The sequence below is a fragment of the Varanus komodoensis genome, unplaced genomic scaffold (assembly GCF_004798865.1).
Source record: "Varanus komodoensis strain SLA01 unplaced genomic scaffold, ASM479886v1 scaffold42, whole genome shotgun sequence".
Classification (NCBI taxonomy): domain Eukaryota; kingdom Metazoa; phylum Chordata; class Lepidosauria; order Squamata; family Varanidae; genus Varanus; species Varanus komodoensis.
The window spans coordinates 4,220,363-4,240,074 of NW_025335972.1; the positions used below are offsets into that span (position 1 = coordinate 4,220,363).

A 19,712-nucleotide genomic window follows, 5' to 3' on the forward strand; every position below is an offset into this window, starting at 1 on the left:
TGGCCTTTCTGCTGAGGCCCACCCAGCCGCAACACTGTCAACTTTTTGGCATCAGGCCCTCTATTCCCGAACATTTAATGGCACATGATGGGTTATATCTACTTCTTTAATTAAGTCTTTTTAATGGAAACATTTTAGATATTAAATTGTTTTTATAATTAAATAGAGTTGTTTAATTCTTTTTGTATTGGAATGTATAACTGTTTTAAGTTTGCACATTGGAATTTTATACTGTTTTAATGTATTTGTATTTTTATTGTACTCCCTGTATTTGATTAAATGTTGTGGAACACCCAGAGATCTTTGACTATCAAGGAGGGACAGAAATAAAATGAGTAAGTGAATAAATGCATTTCATTAGAGAGGCTTAGAGGTCAGACAGGTATAGAGAGGCATACAGGATGTGGAGGGGGGACAAGGCAGAATTCTCCATATGGTTCTCCAGTTCTCCAGGATTCTCCAAATTCCCCAGCTTGCTGCTGAACACAAGTGGGATGGTGGTGCTGTGGCCAGGGCCAACCTGGGCATTTTGCTGCCGCCCCCCTGCCCCTTTCTGTGTACAAGAGCCAGCTGAGACTGGTAGCCGAATCTTAGTTTGGCACAAGACGGCATCTTCCACAGCACCTGGGGCAGCAGGCTGGCTTAGGGGGCACAGAGCTCTGTCCTCAAAGGTCTTGCTGCTGCTCCTGCCCCTGAAGCACCAGCAGCTGCTGCGGCTGCCTTGCTCACTCTGCCTTATGGCAGGGTCAGTCCTGCTTGTGCTCATGGGAAGCACATCCATGTGGGCTTCCCAGAAGCACATGATCGGTCACTTCAGCAACAGGATGCTGAGCTGGACCTTGCAAGGCTTGCTTTCTTAATCTGACCAGCATCAAGACTGATTGTGAAGTCCTGGCTCTCCTTGGAAAGAATCAGGCAGTCATTTCTCAAGTAGCTGAAAGCTGCATGGAATTTTTGTTCCCGTGGTGAACACGTGCATATTTCTTGTGGCCCCTGCATTGTATTTTGAGGCAATACAAAAACGATCAAAGATGAAAGCGCGGGTGAGCGAGCCTGCCTGATGGCCGATTTTCTCTTGACAGCCGCTCTCCATGCCCAGGAGAAGCGAAACGAAGCGGGCTGGCTTGGGCGACCTGTCCCAACCGCACCACTGCGGGGGGTGCCGGGGGCGTGCTGCGTTCCCGTCCCCGCGTTTGGGGAGGAACTTGCCGTCCCCGCCCCTCTGAGAGCCTGGTTGCTAATGTAGCGGTCGGAGGCGGGGGCGGAGGGAAAAAGCTCGTGGGAATTCCCCGGTCCCTCGTGAACGCTGGAAGCAGAGCTGCGGGCTACCCGGAACTGCCCCTGCTTATAAACGCTGGCCGGCGGGCGCAGCGCAGCACACGCGATCGCCGCCTCTGCGCGCAGCATCCCTCCGTTGCGCGCGGGCTGGCTCCGCCTGTGCACTGGTTTGGCTCGCTGCGCCCGTCTCCAGGCATCTACCCGGACCAGCCCTCACCAGCCCCTGAGCAGCGGACCTCGTCGCTGACCGACATGCCTCGCTTTCTCGCCTTCCTCCTCCTCGGCTCCGTCGCTGCCAGCGGTAAGGACAGGGGACTTTTTCCCGGCTGCTGCCGTGTCCAGGGCTTGCTCTAGGTTTACCCGATTCATTGCCTCGCAATCGTGGCTCTTTCATGGGGACCTGGCCCATTAAAAGAAGCTGTCCTCTGCTACCGGAATTCCCCTCCACGTCCAACAGCTGGGATGTTGCCTTCTACCAAGCACCCAGTGCGTGCTCAGTCAAAACAAAAAGAAGTGGCCCTGGGGTCCAGGTCTGTGTGGAAAACACAGGCTCGGATGTGCAGGATGTCTCCAACCTGAATACCCTGAGACATGAGAAATGCACTCTTTGCATGCACAGGGTCAATTTTATCCTGTATTCTTATTTTCCAGGGTTGGTTTCAAAAAGGGATGTTGAGAGGTTTACACAAATCTCACAAATTAATTCCTACCTAAAACTTCTACTTCCTCGCTATCCTTATTTTTTTTCCCACCTAAAACTTCCATTGCTTCACTATGCATTTTTTCCACTTTCCTTTCCTGTTTGGAAATGACAGTGGTGATTATATATATATATATTTAAATTCTTAATAGAATCATAGAATTTAAATTCTTCATAGAATCATAGAGCAGGAGAGGGCTAGGAAAGGTCATCAGCTCTAACCCGTTGCTCAGTGCAAGGCTCCAGTCACACCACCCGCTCAGATGGCTGTCCAGTCACATCTAGAATGCTTCCATTGTGGGAGAGCCCAGCACCTCCCAGGTCATGGGTCCCATTGTCATACTGCTCTGACAGTGAAGAAGCTTTTCACTGTCACGTTTCCTGCATTCCAGATAGGTAGCTGGAATCTGGTTTCCTGTAACTAAAGCCTGTTATTCTGTGTCCTGGACTCTTAAAAAAGCTCTCCACGCTAAAATGACAGATAGCAAAAGAGCAGCCGAATGATGTCCAGAATCTGTTGCCCGAGGGAGCCATTTGTTTATTTGTTATACTCATATCCTGCCTTTTTTCCTTTCAAGGAACTCAAGGCAGATTACATGATTCTGCTCCTCTCAATCTTATCCTCACAACAACCCTGTGAGGTAGGTTGGGCTAAGAGTCTGTGACTGGCCTAGAATCACCCAGTGAGCTTCATGGCTGAGTGCAGAACCCAGACTGCCCGAGTCCTGGCTCTTAACTATTATACCACACTGGCTCTCCCCAGTTGCTTTGTAGCAAGAGTCCTTCTGGCTCTTCCGCTGCTTGTGCCTGGATGAGCTGAGACATGAAACATGACTCCAGTGAACTCCCTTCACTCACCTTCCCCAATGTGCTGCCCTCCAGGTGCATATAACTCAAGCATTCCACTCCGCAGCCAGCAGCAGTCAGAATATTGGTCCCAGATGTGGAAAGCCCAAATTCTATCCCGCTTTCAGGCCACTCTTTTGTGGGGCTGATATTAGATGAAAATGCTCCTCTGAGGTCCTTTTAGAAATGGTGGGTGTGCATCTTGCACGGGTGACTGATGTGTCCCTTACTAAACGAGGCTGCTGCATTTCTAATTTTAGATTTGATGGCTGTTTTAGTTATCTGACATTAGTTCTCGTGCTTGTTTCTATTTATTGTACTGCATTTTTTTTCTTTTAGCAGAGAACTTTCATTTTGGGACAGATTAAAAATAAAGTGGTGCTACAGAGTCACTGATGGAAAAATCAATGGTTTCGTTGTAATTAACAGAAATATATGCATCCCTATAAACATGCTCCATGTATTTCTGTAAAAGTTAATGTCTATGAATTATTCATGTCAGAAACATATAATCTGAAGGATACAAAGTGCTTTTAGATTCGTTTTCAGATGTAGTTTTCAGGTTTCACTATTTATAATCAATACTTTCCTGAAAGAAGGAACTTCCCAACTCCCCCACCACTCTCTTGTGGTCATACAGTACTCAGAATGATGACAGGGGGAACTTTTGTCATGGGCATTTCAGAATGATACGTGTTTATCACACTTAAATGTGCCAACTTTTTATGATGCACCAACTGCCATTGTTTTAAAAAATCAGCCATTTTCCTGTTCTAAAATCAAAATCCATGCAGTAAATTCCAGTACTGCTTTGGTCAGGCCTATCTGTGTGGCTCTGGGTTATGGGCTGTGTCGCATTCAGATGTCATTCCATTTTCTTTGCAAAATGAGAGCCCTAGGACACAGGGCTGGCCTACTCTGAAATAATCTTCCTTCAGGTAAAATAGCAACATGGCTCACATACTTTCAGCGCACCCCTGAGATTCTTGCAAGTGCAGGACTTCTAGCGCTACCTCTTGGAAGGATCTTTTGTTTGGTTTTGAGTTTTTTGTGGTAACAAAACGATGGAAGAAAAGGTAGGACAGTATGGGGAGATTATGAATGGAAGATGACATCGCCATTCATGGGAAGAATGTGTGGTGATGGCACAGCAAAAGCGTCAACCAGAAGCTACCATATGCATGTAGACTCAGAAGTAAATTCCACTGAGTTCAATGTACTTACTCTTCCCAGTAAAATTCCAAAATCCATATTAGTTCAGCAGCTTTATTAGCTCAGTCAAAAGATTACAAAAATGTACAAGATCACCCTTGGGCTGCTCTTTTAGTTAGTCAAGTAAAGTATTAAATTAATATAGGCTTTGGATTGTTTAAATGATCAGCACGGCACTTTCCCCCCTCCCCAGTAAGCATGTTCAGTAGCACATTATCTGGATTGCAAAGGGTTACAGTTCTTTATAGTGCTCCTGACAATTCTCATTGTAGCTGTGCTGGAAATGGGCTGGTTTTCTTTTAAGAGCAGACTAAGGAGTGGCAGAAAATTCCTCTTCTAGATGAAGAGGCAGTCTGATCTAGTGAGTCATTTTACAAAGGAAGGAGAAACTTTTGCCATCTCATAAAGACAGATTGCAAATCACAGAAAAGTACTTGGGTCTCAGGGTCAGAAAAGCCCACAAGATTATGAGTTCCAGGAACAGAGGACTAGAACAAGCTTGACTTTTTAAAACAGGAACTGCAGCATTTTGTGGGGTAATCTGTTAGTACAATTGATGGAAAATATCTGTGATGGACAGGGCACTCCTATGGTGACTGGAAAGGGGACCTGCAGAACCCAAAGTCCTGCTGAGCTTGCACTGGCAGCTGGGAAGGTCAGCATGAGTAGTCGAGGCACATTCTTCTGCCGTTTTCTTTCCTTTTTGGCTGGGTTTTGTTCTTGTCAGATTTTCCCTCCCGTCAGTCTCAGAATGGGAAATAGGAACACCAGCACCTAAGATGGTGTATTTTCCTGCCTTTTCCTGGTGCATGTTGGGGGAACTGAAGGTTTTCCCTAATCCACCCCAGTTACGCCCCCTTCTGCCAATGCTCTTGGAGTGCCAATGGCAGAGATTTCCAAATCCACAACAGTGGGTCTTGGAAGGATGGACTTGCTTCTCTACCTATGGACCTCTTCCTCTTGGGTGTCTCTGTAGGCTTCTGTAGGACACCCTCCTGGAGATCACAGAACAGCCCTCCATGAGAAGCACTTAATGTGCAAGAGCAGTTGCCACCCCTTAGGAGAGGCATTCTCACTTCTCAAACACAGAATTCCTGCATTCCGTGGCTGCTGGTCAAATGCCATGGCCCAAAGGGGTAATCACTGCATGTGTGAACCATGTGCTAAACAACAGTCCCTGCTTCACAAGTAATGTAATTAACACCACAATATATACAAGCAGCTCTACATGGTTTCTGCAGTTTAATGGAATTGCAGAAAAGGTGCAGACCTTTGTGATTTAGGTCCCAAAATTCAGCCTCCTGACACTTTTGAAATAAAGCAGGTTTCTAGACCTTATTACTGCAAAGAATGCCAGAAACTGTGTGGGCAATCTCTTTTCAGAAGCCACAGGGGAAGCTGGTTAAGATCTGTGATTTGTGAGGTGGCTCTTCAAGTGACCTCACTGTGACCCTGGCTTGACAAGCAAAACCAGAATAAACTATGTTGTTGCTGTTGTTGTTGTTTTAATCACAAAATACATGCTGAGCAGATACAGCACCGTGCATGAGAGATCTGCCAGGCTCTCTCATTCTTGCTTACAGATGACTGTGTTTAAGAGGGAGATTTTGGTCAACCTTAGGAAGCATGTGTATGAACACAGATCTTCAGTGTGGTGTAGAGTGCTGAACTGGGACTCAGAAAATCTGGTTTCTAGTCCCCAGTTGGCCATGAAGCTCACTGGGTGACTTTGGGCCAGTCATTCACTCCCAGCCTAGCCTACCTCACAGGGCTGTTGGTGAGGAGGAAGTGGCCACATCAGTCATCCTGGGTTCTTTGTGGCAGGGGGAAAGATAAAAATACTAACTAGTTGGAGCAGGAACAAGAAACTTAAATGTGGTGTTCATCCATATGGGAAAACTAAATCAGAAGAAATGATTTCCTGATCAGTTAGAATCAAAGTCAAATATGACGTCAAACTCCATGAATATCAAGTAAAATAATGCCTGGAACATTGGCTAAAATTACACAACAAAAACACAACCATATGAGACTGAATAAACACGGGGTAAGGAATTTCAAATCAGCAGTCACATTCATTATACAAATAATGCTGTAAAGAAAATAAAATATATCTTCATTATATACTGACAACAAATATATTTCAAATCAATAAAAGTGTTGTTTGCCATATTCCAGATGACTTTTGGCTGTCAAATCATCCTCATTCAGGGGTAGCTGCTCAGACAAATTCGCAAGGCACCAGCTGCCCACCACAGCAAGTACCTAGAAGGCCCAAGTTTGGGGGGGGGGGGTGCGTGCACGTGCGTGCATGCCCATTCATACTGCAATTAGCGCCTGTAACATGCTCCCTTAACCAGATTTTGTGCAGGCCTTCCTCAAATCTGGGCCAGACCTATTGCAGCATAAAGGTTTTATTTTTTTAAATTTAAACCACGGTGTTAGGTGCAGGCTAATAGATATGAATGGCCAACTATTCATTTCTCTGAGGAATAGGTATGAACTCCTTTCCTGCTATGAAAGCCCTCCCTACATTTCCCTGTGACTGGCATATCTCCCGCTTGTCCTATCTTCATTTTACTCTGCCTTCATTTCACTTCCCTCGCTGTAATCTTTCTGGCTATATATTCCCCGTATATGTTTAAATGTTAACACAATTGGCATTCCTTCGGTTTTCAGTAACGGAGAAAGAAGAGTTCATCAGTGTTTGGCCAGAAAAACCTGTCGTGGAATTTGGAGGCTCTGTTGTGATAAACTGCAGCTCCAACTGTGACGGAATTGGCATTGAGAGCAACTTAGACCAGGTTCCTGCAGGAAATGGGAGGACATGGAAAGCCTTCAATCTCACCAGTGTTGAAGAGTGGGCACCCACCCCATCATGCTATGCTCAGTGTACAAGTAACATAAAACCTCCACGCGCAGTGATCACAGTCTACCGTAAGTCCCATCTCAGCCTGGCTGGGGGTAAAAGCTTGCCCTGAAGGGATGCTGGCGCTTGGGAGTGTTGCTTGTCGAGCGGGAAGGTGGAGGTTACTTGCTGGAGCTCAGGGAGGGATCCCACCTTCAGGGTCTCCCTGGGAAAGAAGGGAAAGTGGCTGCTCAGGAAGCGGCGAGGAAGAAAGAGCTTAGGCCGCAGCTCCCAGCAGGGGCACGGCTGGTCTGACTGGGAACTGCCCTTCAGGGTGCCATGCAGGGCTCTCTCCCAGCAAGGGACCCGGGATCCTGGCTTCAGAGCTCTTCCACCAGGGAAGCTGGCCTTGCTGGCACTGACCCTTCTCCTTTTACAGATCTAGTGATTTGCCTGGGCCTTGGAATTCCCTGGGGTCCTAACTTTACCTTGCCCTTCCTGTTGCTGACATTTCATTCTGGGTTGCTCTTTGCTTGCAGCATTTTCTGAACCAGTTTTATATCTATGGTCGAGATGATGTGTTCTTTGCACTAAAAAAAAATCTGTATCAAGGTAACTTAGATGCTTTTCCTGGAAAAGATCAAGTTCTGTGACCTACTATATTATGTAGATTGGGCACATTTTCTATGAGCTGCATAATTTAGTTGGCCATTTTCACTCCTTTGCATGTCACCACCTAATTTTCTTCACTGAAGCTTCACTCCCCGTGGCTGGCCCAGGCTTACTTGAGGATGGCTTAAGCCTCAAATAAGCCAGGCTGTCCAGGCACACACGGAGCGGCCGTGATGTGCGGGTTCAAATGGACAGCCTGTGTTCGCCACTGTGATGCGCAGAGCGGCTCCGAGGTGTAACTCTTCTGCTCACCCGCTGCCTCTTAATTGCACTGATCCAGACCTTCATTCTCTTCCAGGAGCTCCAGAGCATGTAGCGATGGACCCGGTGCCAGAGATGGAGGTGGGCAAGGCATACACCTGGTCCTGCCGAGTTTCCAACGTCGCCCCCATCCGGAATCTCACCATTACCCTGCTCAAAGCAGGGGAAAAAGTTCTGGCGAAGACATTTGAGTCTCATGCTGAAGCTAAAGCTGGCGATGCTGTATTAAGGCATAACGTAATAGCCGAACAGGCTGACCGTGGGAAGGAACTCACCTGCCACGCAGCTCTGGATCTGAGACCTGATGGGCCACTCTTGGAAAAAACATCCAGCAGTGAAGCACTAGCAGCAGTCGGTGAGTGCCCGCCGCCCGTTCCGTTCCCACGTAGCTGGTGGAGACGGGTGGTGCAATGCGACTCGGATTGCACGGCCACTTGGAAGCCCATGCCAAACTGTCCAGGAACTCTCTGTGCTGCTGACCCAATCTGGGGGAAGGGTTCGGGTTCAGCATCAGGGATAGCTTCTTGAAAATTCAGCTGAAATCTGGAGTGGCTACGCAGACCCACTGACACCAGGCTTCAACGCATACACAAAACTTGCCGCAAGACAAAAGGAAAGGGGGATTCAGTTTCTGCCTACAGCCATGAATCTACTCACACATGCTGATGGCACACACTCTCTACTACCTTAGTGGTGATGCTTTCCCCCACATTGGCCATTCTTAGGATACCTTCCGGAAAAGTCTCCTTTGGCTTCAGAGTCCCACTGATGATGGGGATCCTTCATTTTATTCTTGAAGCTGGCAATGTGTGAAGAATGTACCGCTGAAGATCAGCCAGAGCAACCAGGGAAGGCAGCCAGTGGTCAGCAGCGTTTCTTAGCTGACGGGCACGGCTATGCCTAACCGGGCTGGTCTTTGAAGGTGCTTTTACCTCATTGGGTTTGTCCTTGAAACTACTTTTGGACTTTTGCAGACCTCAGGGATGCCCCACCCAGGTTGATACACTGCTCTTGCTTCTCAGCGGCACAGTTTGACTCCATTTCTGTTGGCTCACCAGCACCAACTGCTGTCTGAGGAAGTTCTTATCTTGACTGCGCTTCTTGTTTAGATAACTGGCATGGTTCTGTTATTGTCTTGACAGTTTTTTCCTCGGATCCCCACCTGGAAGCCCCGCTTTCCATGGAGACCAATACCACGATGGCTGTCCACTGCCATGTGTCTGGAGTTTTCCCAGCTGAGGAGGCCCAGTTTGATTTGCAGTTTGCAGGGAAGAGCTGGAACCTCAGCACAAGTGTGTCGGGGTCCAGCGTGAGCGCGCAGGCCCTGGTGTCTTCCTCGTCCACAGGAGAACACACGCTGCTCTGCACAGTCTCTCTGGGGCGAGTGAGCCGAAGGGTTGAGAAGACAGTGAATGTGTACAGTGAGTAATCACAACTCTGGAATTAGCCCATCTCAGTTCCTCACACAAGATTTCTGTCCGTCCGTGCAGTCAGACTGGAAAGAGTTGAAATTTGCTCTTGTTTGGAAAGCAAAAGCCGCAATAATGGTTGCACCCAAACTGGGTTGAGCTTGATTTTGTCTGCCACTGATGGGACTTATCCCACCAACCTTTTCAATGGGGCCGGTGTTCAGCAAACCTTGTCTGGATCCATCCCATGCCCCTGAGCAAGATCCTGCATGCAGGTGTGGAATGTGATGAATCAGGGCACGGAGTCACTCAGGTTGGGGGTCTCGCTCTGAAGTGCTCCATCACAAGGTGCAAATTAGTTGTACCTCCATTGCAAGGTACAAGTTCTCCTTCCCCACCACCCATCAGGCACTTTTAGCACACTGAGCACATTTTTCATGTGGAGAAATATGCGTTCCAAATAGCATGCCAAGGTGCTTTCTTTAAACGGAGAACTGTGTTGAAATACTGGGATGGGCAGAAGCCAGTGAATAACCAATTTCCAAAAGGCACATTTGTTCAGGAGGCCAAATTGTATTGCAGTTTGATGGGGATCTCTTTAGTTATCCTGTCCCTGTCTGATATAAGGGATTATTGCAAAAACCTGACAGGAATCGTCTTGTACCTATGCACCAATAGCTGATGGAGCCAGTGAGATGAATCATGGCTGGTGTGCTCTCTTCTCTTACAGGTTTGCCCAGACCCAGTCTGGAGACTGACTTGCCGCGGGTCCTCGCCAACGAAAGCGTCCTTCTTACGTGCCGATGTAGTAAGACGTGCTCCTCCAGTATTAAAATGCAGATCAGCGATAGCAAGCAGATCTTAGCAACTGGACATGCTCCCACTGTCCAATTTAGAATGACAGCTCGGCAAGACCATGATGGGAGGGAATATGTGTGTCACGCAACACTGAACATCCATGGGCAGCTGGTTGAAAAAAAGACGTCTCTACGCCTCACTGTCTACTGTGAGTAGGAAATGCAGTGGATGTTTCCCAGAGACTGGAAACTTCTGCAGTTGGGACGAATGGGGAGGGTTGGGCAGTTCTTCATGCAGATATATGGGCCCAGTTCTTGCTGCTTGGACTGTGTCCCTTCCAACTGTAAGGGAGGGTCCACATGACTGACTGCTACTGCATGGAAAGAATCTCTGCACATGAAAATAAGCTTAGACTTCTCCCTTTCATGCTAGCTCGCTCGCTCGCTCTCTCTCTCTCTCTCTCTCTCTCTGTGCGTGTGTGTGTGTAGAGAGAGAGAGGAAGATGGAGCATGGGGTATTTATTTTATTTATTTAGACCATTTCTATGCCACCCCATTCGCAAAAAGCCTTGGGTAGCATTTCTCTCTTATATTTAGATCCCACTTATTTCTTGCAAGAAACTCAAGGCCTGCTCCTCTCCATCGTATCCTCATCACAACCATGTGAGGTAGGGGAGGTTGAGAGTCAGTGCTGTTGCTAGTCGCGAAGTCGTGTCCGACCCATCACAACCCCATGGACATTCCTCCAGGTCTTCCTCTGCTCCACCATCCCCCAGAGTCCACTTAAGCTCACACCAACCGCTTCAGTGACTCCATCCAGCCTCCTCATCCTCTGCCGTCCCCTTCTTCTTTTGCCAACTATTGTTCCCAGCATTAGGCTCTTCTCCAGGGAGTCCTTCCTTCTCATTAGGTGGCCAAAGTATTTGAGTTTCATCTTCAGGATCTGGCCTTCTAAAGAGCAGTCAGGGTTGATCTCCTCTAGGAGTGACCGCTTTGATCACCTTGCGGTCCAAGGGACTCACAGGAGTCTTCTCTGGCACCACAATTCAAAGGCCTCAATTTTTCAGCATTCAGTCTTCCTTATGGTCCAGCTTTCACAGCCATACATTGCAACTGGGAAAACCATAGCCTTGACTATACACACTTTTGTTGGCAGGGTGATGTCTCTGCTATTTAATATGCTGTCTAGATTTGCCATAGCTTTCCTCCCCAGGAGCAAGCATCTTTTAATTTCTTGGCTGCAGTCCCTGTCTGCGTCAATCTTGGAGCCCAGAAAAATAAAATCTGTCACTACCTCCATTTCTTCCCCATCTATTTGCCAGGAAGTGAGAGGACCGGATGCCATGATCTTAGTTTTCTTAATGTTGAGTTTCAAGCCAATTTTTGCACTCTCTTCCTTCACCCACATCAAGAGGCTGTTTAGTTCCTCTTCACTTTCTACCATTAGAGTGGTATCATCTACATATCTGAGGCTGTTGATATTTCTCCCGGCAATCTTAATTCCAACTGGTGATTGATCTAGCCCCACCTTTCTCACAGTGTGCTCAGAATGTAAGTTAAATAGGCAGGGTGACAGTATACAGCCTTGCCGAACTTCTTTCTCAATTTTGAACCAATCAGCGGTTCCGTGTCCAGTTCTCACTGTTGCTTCTTGACCTGCATATAGGTTTCTCAAGAGACAAATAAGATGGTCTGGTGTTCCCATCTCTTTAAGAACTTGCCACAATTTGTTGTGATCCACACAATCAAAGGCTTTAATATAGTCAATGAAGCAGATGTTTTTCTGGAACTCCCTAGCTTTCTCCATGATCCAGCGTATGTTGGCAATTTGATCTTTAGTTCCTCTGCCTCTTTGAAATCCTGCCTGTACTTCTGATAGTTCTCAGTCCACATACTGCTGGAGCCTAGCTTGTAGGATTTTGAGCATAGCATTGCTAGCATGTGAAATGAGTGCAATGGTGCGGTAGATTGAGCATTCTTTGGCATTGCCCTTCTTTGGAATTGGAATGTAAACTGACCTTTTCCAATCCTGTGGCCACTGTTGAATTTTCCAAATTTGCTGGCATATTGAGGAAGAGGCCCTGCGGCCTGAAAGCGCCGGCGGCGGCCGGGGAGGGGAGCCGGCAGAAACAACTGCGCGCCGAGGGGACGCACCTCTTCCACGCCCCGGGACTCCGTGCCGCCGCCGCCCCGCAGCGAACGCCCGCACCGCCAGTGCCACCACCTGACCGGCCCGCCACGCCCCTGCACGGGTGAGGGACATGCACCGGACGGGGCGGAGTGTCGGGAGGCCCCGCGGCCTGAAAGCACCAGTGGCGGCTGGGGCTGGCGGCCGAAGGGCAGTCGCTGCCGTTTGGGCACCGTTCGGGGGGCTGGGCTGGCCAGGGGACTTTGATTGGCAGCCCTATAATTGGCCCTCCAACCGTTTTTATAATTTTATTGTATTTTAAACTGTTTTATGGAGTCGTCCCTGGCCATGTCGCCGCTTGTGCTTCCTGGGGAGCGCATGGGCGCCGCCATTGGGGTGGTTTTGGGCAATGGATGTAACAGTGGTGGGAGCTTAACATGTCTGCATAGAAGAAGGAGGGACAGATGGCTGACACCTGTCCCTACTTCTGGTTTTGCCCCCAGCCAGAGGGTGCCAGGGAGTCTTGTCAGCCGCCCCTCGGGCCTGACAGTGCTGTTGCTTAATGCCAGGTCAGTCAATAACAAATCTTCCCTCATCCATGATTTGATTGTGGATGAGGGTGCCGACCTGGCTTGCATTACAGAAACATGGGCGGGAGAAGGGGGGGATGTGGCCCTCTCCCAAGTGTGCCCGCCCGGGTATCTAGTTCAGCACTGCTCGCGCCCGGAGGGGAGGGGAGGGGGGGTCGCTTTGGTTTACTGAGCTTCCATCTCTCTCACTGGACTTCCTGTCCCTTCGAGACCAGGGCTGGAGTGTCTCTACTTGGTGTTGGGCGACTGAGACAGATTGGGGATTCTGTTGGTGTACCGTGCACCCTTCTGCCCAACAGTCTCCCTGCCTGAGCTGACGGAGACCGTCTCGGACCTGGTGTTGAGGACCCCCAGGATGTTGGTCCTGGGGGACTTCAATCTCCATGCCGAGACTGATCTGACCGGGGCAGCTCAGGACTTCATGGCCTCCATGGTGGCCATGGGGCTGTCTCAACATGTCACTGGCCCGACCCATGAACATGGACACACTCTGGACCTGGTTTTCTCGACGGGGCAGGAGGAGAGTGATCTGAGGGTGAGGAATTTATGCTTGACTCCCCTGTCATGGTCAGACCACTTTCTGGTCAGGTTTGTGCTCGAGAGCGACCTCTCCCTCAGTAGGGGTGCGGACCCGATTGTGTGGGTCCACCCCCGGAGCTGGATGGATCCGGAAGGATTCCTGAAGGCCCTGGGGGAGTTTCCGGCTGACAAGATGGGTGCTCCTGTTGAGGCTCTGGTCGAACTGTGGAATGGGGAGATGACCAGGGCTGTGGACACGATCGCTCCTAAGCGTCCTCTCCCACCAGGCAGAGCCCGCTCTTCCCCTTGGTATACTCCTGAATTGAGGGCGATGAAGCAGGTTGGGAGACGGCTAGAGTGTAGGTGGAGGAAATCACGGGATGAATCTGACTGAACGCACTTGAGAGCCCACTATCAGGCCTATGCTGTGGCAGTGAGGGCGGCGAAAAAGAGATTTTTTTCTGCTTCCATTGCCTCCTCACAATGCCGTCCGGCGGAGCTTTTTCGAGTGGTGCAAGGCCTGGTTCGTCCAGGTCCGAAAGAAGACCTGGTTCCACCCTCAAAGGCCCACTGTGACGACTTTGCCAGGCATTTCAGGGAGAAAATCGCTCAGATTCGTCACGAGCTGGATTCCACTATTGATTCAGAGGTTTTTAGGGAGACACCAATGCCGCCGTCTGGTCCAGAATTATTGGATGAATTTCAGTTACAGTGGCCTGATGATGTGGACAAGGTGCTTGGACGAGTACGTCCCACCATTTGCCTATTGGACCCTTGCCCGTCTTGGTTAATAAATAATTCCAAGCACGGGATTGGGATCTGGATCTTGGAAGTGGTTAACGCTTCTCTGAGGGAGGGTCGGGTGCCTGCCCCTTTAAAGGAGGCAGTAGTCCGACCGGTCCTGAAGAAGGCGTCACTGGATCCAGGGATGGCCACTAATTATAGACCAGTGGCCAACATTCCGTTTTTGGGCAAGGTGTTAGAGCGGGTGGTGGCGGGACAACTCCAAGCACTCTTGGATGAAACTGATTATCTGGACCCATTTCAGTCCGGCTTCAGACCCGGGTACGGTACTGAATCTGCCTTGGTCGCCCAGTACGATGACCTGTGCATGGAGAAGGACAGGGGGAGTGCGTCCCTGTTGGTTCTCCTGGATCTCTCAGCGGCTTTCGATACCATCGACCATGGTATCCTTCTGGATAGGCTTGCGGGATTGGGGGTCGGAGTGTAGCACTTTTACTGCACCGTCTTTTAGGATTTTGAATAGCTCAGCTGGAATACTGTTGCCTCCACTAGCTTTGTTGTTGCTCAGACTTCCTAAGGCCCATTTGACTTGACATTCCAGGATGTCTGGCTCGAGGTCAGCGACCACCCCATCGTGGTTATCAGGGACTTGAAGCTCTTTCTTGTACAGTTCTGTGTAATCCTGCCACCTCTTCTTAATCTCTTCTGCCTCTGTTAGATCCCTGCCATTTTGGTCCTTGATCATGCCCATCTTTGCATGAAATGTTCCCTTCATATCTCCAATTTTCTTTAAGAGATCTCTGGTCCTCCCTATTCTGTTGTTTTCTTCTATTTCTTTGCACTGTTCATTTAAGAAGGCATTTTTATCTCTTCTAGCTATTCTCTGGAATTCTGCATCCCACTGGGTGTATCTTTCCCTTTCTCCCTTGCCTTTCGCTTCCCTTCTTTCCTTGAGCTATTTGTAAGTCTTCCTCAGACAGCCGTTTTGCTTACTTGCATTTCTTTTTCTTTGGGATGGTTTAGGTGCTACCTCTTGTACAATGTTGTGAACCTCCGTTTATAGTTCTTCAGGCACTTTGTCTATCAGAGCTAATTCCTTAAATCTTTTTGTCACCTCTACTCTATATTCATCAGGAATATGATTTGGGTCATACCTGAGTGGCCTAGTGCTTTTCCCTGCTTTCTTCAATTTAAGCCTCATTTTTGCAACAGGAAACTCTTGATCTGAGCCACAGTCAGCTCCTGCTCTAGTTTTTACTGACTGTATAGAGCTTCTCCATCTTTGGCTGCAGAGCACATAGTCAATCTGATTTCTGTGTTGACCGTCTGGTGATGTCCATGTGAAGAGTCGTCTCTTGGGTTGTTGGAAAAGAGTGTTTGTTATGACACTCTTTTGCTATGAGAGTCAGCGTCCAGTCCCAAACCATCCTTGGGGCTTCATGGTCAAGGGGAGGATGGGAACTTGGTGCAATGGTTTCCCAGGTCCCAGGTCCTAGTCCAGCGCTCCAGATAGCAAAAAATCTACAGTGGTTAACATAAGCTTCTTTTGCTCTCTTTCAAGCAAGCCTTGTCCCCACCCAGCTTCTATGTGATTTGCTAGATTTAGCAATGGAGGCGGCTTTGCACCGTGCCGGCTTCCTCACAGGCCTGGGATCCATGGAGCATGCAACACACACTGCCTAAGCCGCACGAAGTGACTACACATTCTGTGACATTTTGCACGGCAAAATGGGATGGTGCCCTGCATGCCACTTTGCCAAGGAACATTGTCTTCCCCATTCTAGATGGAGCCTGGATGGACAATTTGAGCTGCCCTGATACGTTGACCTGGAGAGAGAACAGCGATGAGACTTTTAACTGCTCTGCCTGGGGAAACCCACTGCCAACAGTTGAATGCAGGAGAGGTGACAAACCTTTCAGGATCGGGGTCCAACAGCGGATCTACAGAGAGCATCATGGTCTCTATAAGTGCACAGCCACCAACAAGTACGGTTTCGATGTTAGAACTGTGACAGTTCACGTTGAACGTAAGTTGACTTCTTTTACCCAAAAAGTGAAACAAAACCCATCTTTGGACATGCAACTGATGTCCATGAATGGATCTGTCTCCAGGTTTATTATCCAAAATGCAGGTCCAAATTGTGCGTTTTAAGCCTATTCCAGGGAGGCTAATGAACAGGTGTCCTCTCCAGTCATCCCATAGATGCTCAGCTGTCACCAAGTTGTTGGCTTGCTCAGTAGTCTTTGTCAGGTTTTGGAGGAAGCCTCAAAAGACAGGGGCTGTAGAGGGCTACAATATCCCATCTGAGTTTGTATAGCTGAAGTCCTGGTGCCAGCAGACACCTCTCTTGGCAATTACTGAGGCTCCCTGCCTATCCTGGTTATTGTTTGATTGTGTAGATTTTTTAAAAATGGGGAGGCTCTCCTCCAACACCATCCAAATTTGGGTTCAAAAATGGAGCCTTTGGAATTTTGACTCCACTTCTGCCTTGTTTTTCAGAGTTGCTTTTCTTTTACTTTCCCCACTTTGCCTTCTGAAAATCTCACTTTTGTGGAACTTGTGCCCAGGTACCAACAGCATGTCGTTTCCTGCGCCACCTTTATCTTATAGGGCCTTCTTTAGTTGACCTGCCACTGTTCGTATTGATATCTTGTTTTTACTGTTGTGTTTTATTCTTTTTTGTATTTTTATTGCTTATCACACTGGAATGTGTATAGCTATGGAGCAGTATTTAAAAACTGTGTGTAATAATTTTTAGTGGTGGGAGTCAGCAGCAGTTTGGACATCAGGGAAGGGGGGTGGGGAAGGCCACGCAATATTCTTGCATTGTGGTGCCTGGCAGGAGCCTCATCCAAGCCTGCCTAAACATGCATTTGGCACTGAGAAACTTGCATGAATTCTTTTTCATCCGTGGGGCTTAGAATGTTCTTTACAAACAAAATGGAGGGCTTCTCTGCCCAAGCCTTGTCTAGGTGGCAGAACTGCAACTCTCTGAAACTGTGTTTTCTTTTCACAGCTGCACATCTTAACATCCTTGCAATAGCTATACCAACTGTTTTGGCGTTGGCTGTACTTGGGGCTCTGGCGGCCTATTACATGTATTACAGAAAGCATAAAATCAGGAAGTATCGCTTAAAGCAGCAGCAGCAGCGGCGGCGGCAGCAGCAGCTGCAGCAGCGAGCAGCAGAGGAAAAATGCCTGAACGGAAATGCACAGGCTGAGAATGTCTAAGTGGGCAGATGGCTACTTGGAACTGAAAAGGAACTCAGCCCAATGTTGGACAAGTTTCAGCTGCTATGAGGGATCACCGCCCCACCTAGTTTGGGGCAGAACCTGAGAAAGCCTACCTCTGGGGCAGAACAGCTGGTGGCAATGCTGTTCTTGGCTTTTGTCTTGGCGAATTCTGCACTTTCAGTTATGGTCAGTAGCATTCATTACAAGGGATGGGCTCAGAGGCTTGGGCCACGTGTCTCCTTGTTAAGGCCTCCTCTTCTATCCAGGGCTGCCCTCCAGATGCTTAGCTGAAGAGGTGACTGGACAGCTCTGGAAGGCTTAAGAGAGACCTGACAGCTTCCACTGACTCAGTGGAAGACCACAGTGGGAGAGCCTGGGCTGATACGCTGGATGGGGACGTTGGCAGCGCCAGTAATGGACTATTCAGTACTAAGCTTTTAGCCCTGTTGTGTGAACCTTTCAGCACCACCAGATTTACCGGGATTATCTGTAGGCAAGGACATGAGTACACGAGGCACTGGAGAAATAATGCCTATTCCTCAGGAGGGTCACTAGCGAATGTTTCATAGCACAAGCTGGAATGGCTGGGACTTCACGAAAGACCAAACCTCTTCTGGCTTATATGATCTACAGCAGGAGCCCTGGATGGTTTTCTAGTTTGTTTCCTGGTTCGAAAATTCGAGATTTTCTTGTTCAGAGACAGGATGTGTCCTATGTGTCAGTCTGAATCCAACATGATGCTTTTCCTAAGCAGAAATAAAGCTGGACATCAAAACAGACTGTGATAAAGGAAGGGCAGGGAACAGGCCCACGTTACCCATGATGGCTGAAACAACATGCCACCACGGAAGAGCAGTGCTTCATCATACGAAAAAACTGTTGTGATTATTGTGGATGTTCCATTTGTCTTCCACATTCTGCCCTGCATGAGCAATAGTCACATTTGGCAAAATGTGTGCAGGAGAGAAAACACTTGTACATGTGAAAACACTTGTGGGGCTGCTTCAGGAAGTGCGTTTTTAAGTTAGGATAGGGAGAATGCTGTCACACAGAATTTGTCTTTGTAGAAGCATTTGGATTTTCAAAGAACTTGATTGAAACCCAACACTGGATTTACAAATTTTCCGTACCTTGAGTTCTGGATGATGAGCACCCACACAACCATTTCCACAAAGGAACCACAAATAATTTTTCATGCATCTTCCAAACCATGACGGATCCTTTTTCAAAACCCGCAAGTCATCCTAATTCTCACTTGCACGTATTTGGTTTTACATTCATGTTTTACTGCAGGAAGAATTATAGCAACAGCTTAATACTGTTCATACTATCGGCCAGGAACTGTAGCAGATAAAAGTAAAGTGAGTGGCCATAGTGGGAGAGTGAATCCAAGAGGGATTTTTTAAAAAGTGCTTTGCCAAATAAATGAAATATTCGTTTCAAAATGTGGTGAATCTCTGTGTGACTGGAAAATACTGCGTGTGGCTAGCAGTAAGTTGGATGGGGGATAGAAGGCGTGCAATGAGTGTTCCTTGGCTGCTCTGTTGTGTTATTACACAGCCACATATAAGGGTGTGAAGAATCTGAACAGAAAATTGCAGATGCTGGGGTGAGGTTGTGTTTGCATCCCCTAAAACAGAGAAAGCCACCTTTGGATCTGGGAGGCCAGCAAATCAGAGCCATTGAGAAGCAAGAGGGAAGAAGCAGCATGATGGGGGAATCCTGCAGAACAATTTAAATCATAACCCTCCCCCCCCGCCCAGAAAGCCAGTCTAATGAGGGTGTGGGCATGGTCAGAGTGTCAGATGAAATAAAGAAATGCAAAAGAGAAAGCTTCAATACAAAGTGGCAGGAATTATCAGGAGAAGTTGGTGCCTTGCTAATGGACTGGCACTCTGCACAGGAACATTCCTGCTAAGATGTCAGGACCAGTGCCAACCTTTGCTGACCATGGTTGTCATATTCTGCTCAAGGAAGCCGATATGGGGCCAGAGACTAAGGTTTCATTGTGGCTCTTTCTTAAGGACATGGGCTACTCTACATGAGGTTTTGAACTTACCACTTTCTGTGGCTTCTTCTTCTAGATTCTTTGTGGGATTAAGATCACCTCCTTTACATGTTATTTTATCTAGGGGGGCATCCTCAAGGTTGTGAAAAAGCAGAATTGAAAAAATAAGTATTTCATCCGGTCATTTCCAAATAATAGCATACTTCCTACACCTAAAAAGAGCTGTGGGAGAGGGCGTGGAAAATGGTAATGTGGTGTGAAGCACCCACACCCTACTGTGAGGGAGGAAATTTTGCTAGTTGCCTCTGACCCTTCGCGACCCCATGGACAACACTCCTCCAGGCCTTCCTGTCCGTGCACAAGGTTTAAAAAAAATTGACCTGCCTGCCACTGACAGCCCTTTAAGGTGCCACTGAGGTGCTTTTAAAGGGTTGCATATGGCAGCTGAAATGGGGATCACATAAA

At 48.1% G+C, this 19,712-nt stretch overlaps 1 protein-coding gene across 1 annotated transcript; it reads left to right on the plus strand.

The window, feature by feature from the left end:
• Positions 1-1,268: 1,268 nt before the first annotated feature.
• LOC123030089 (intercellular adhesion molecule 1-like) lies at positions 1,269-18,684 on the plus strand. The gene is made up of 7 exons (XM_044443699.1): positions 1,269-1,579; positions 6,716-6,973; positions 7,855-8,172; positions 8,960-9,238; positions 9,957-10,232; positions 15,789-16,031; positions 17,022-18,684. The coding sequence occupies exons 1-7, from the start codon at positions 1,531-1,533 to the stop codon at positions 17,234-17,236; spliced, it is 1,638 nt and encodes a 545-aa protein (XP_044299634.1). The 5' UTR covers positions 1,269-1,530; the 3' UTR covers positions 17,237-18,684.
• The last annotated feature ends 1,028 nt before the right edge of the window (positions 18,685-19,712 follow it).

What these genes read in the sequence shown, in the direction of transcription:
- LOC123030089 (XM_044443699.1), top strand. Translation starts at nt 1,531, where the DNA reads ATGCCTCGCTTTCTCGCCTTCCTCCTCCTCGGCTCCGTCGCTGCCAGC. An exon ending in CGGCTCCGTCGCTGCCAGCG is followed by an intron (nt 1,580 to 6,715) that starts GTAAGGACAGGG and finishes TTCGGTTTTCAG; the next exon opens with TAACGGAGAAAGAAGAGTTC. An exon ending in TGTGACAGTTCACGTTGAAC is followed by an intron (nt 16,032 to 17,021) that starts GTAAGTTGACTT and finishes TTCTTTTCACAG; the next exon opens with CTGCACATCTTAACATCCTT.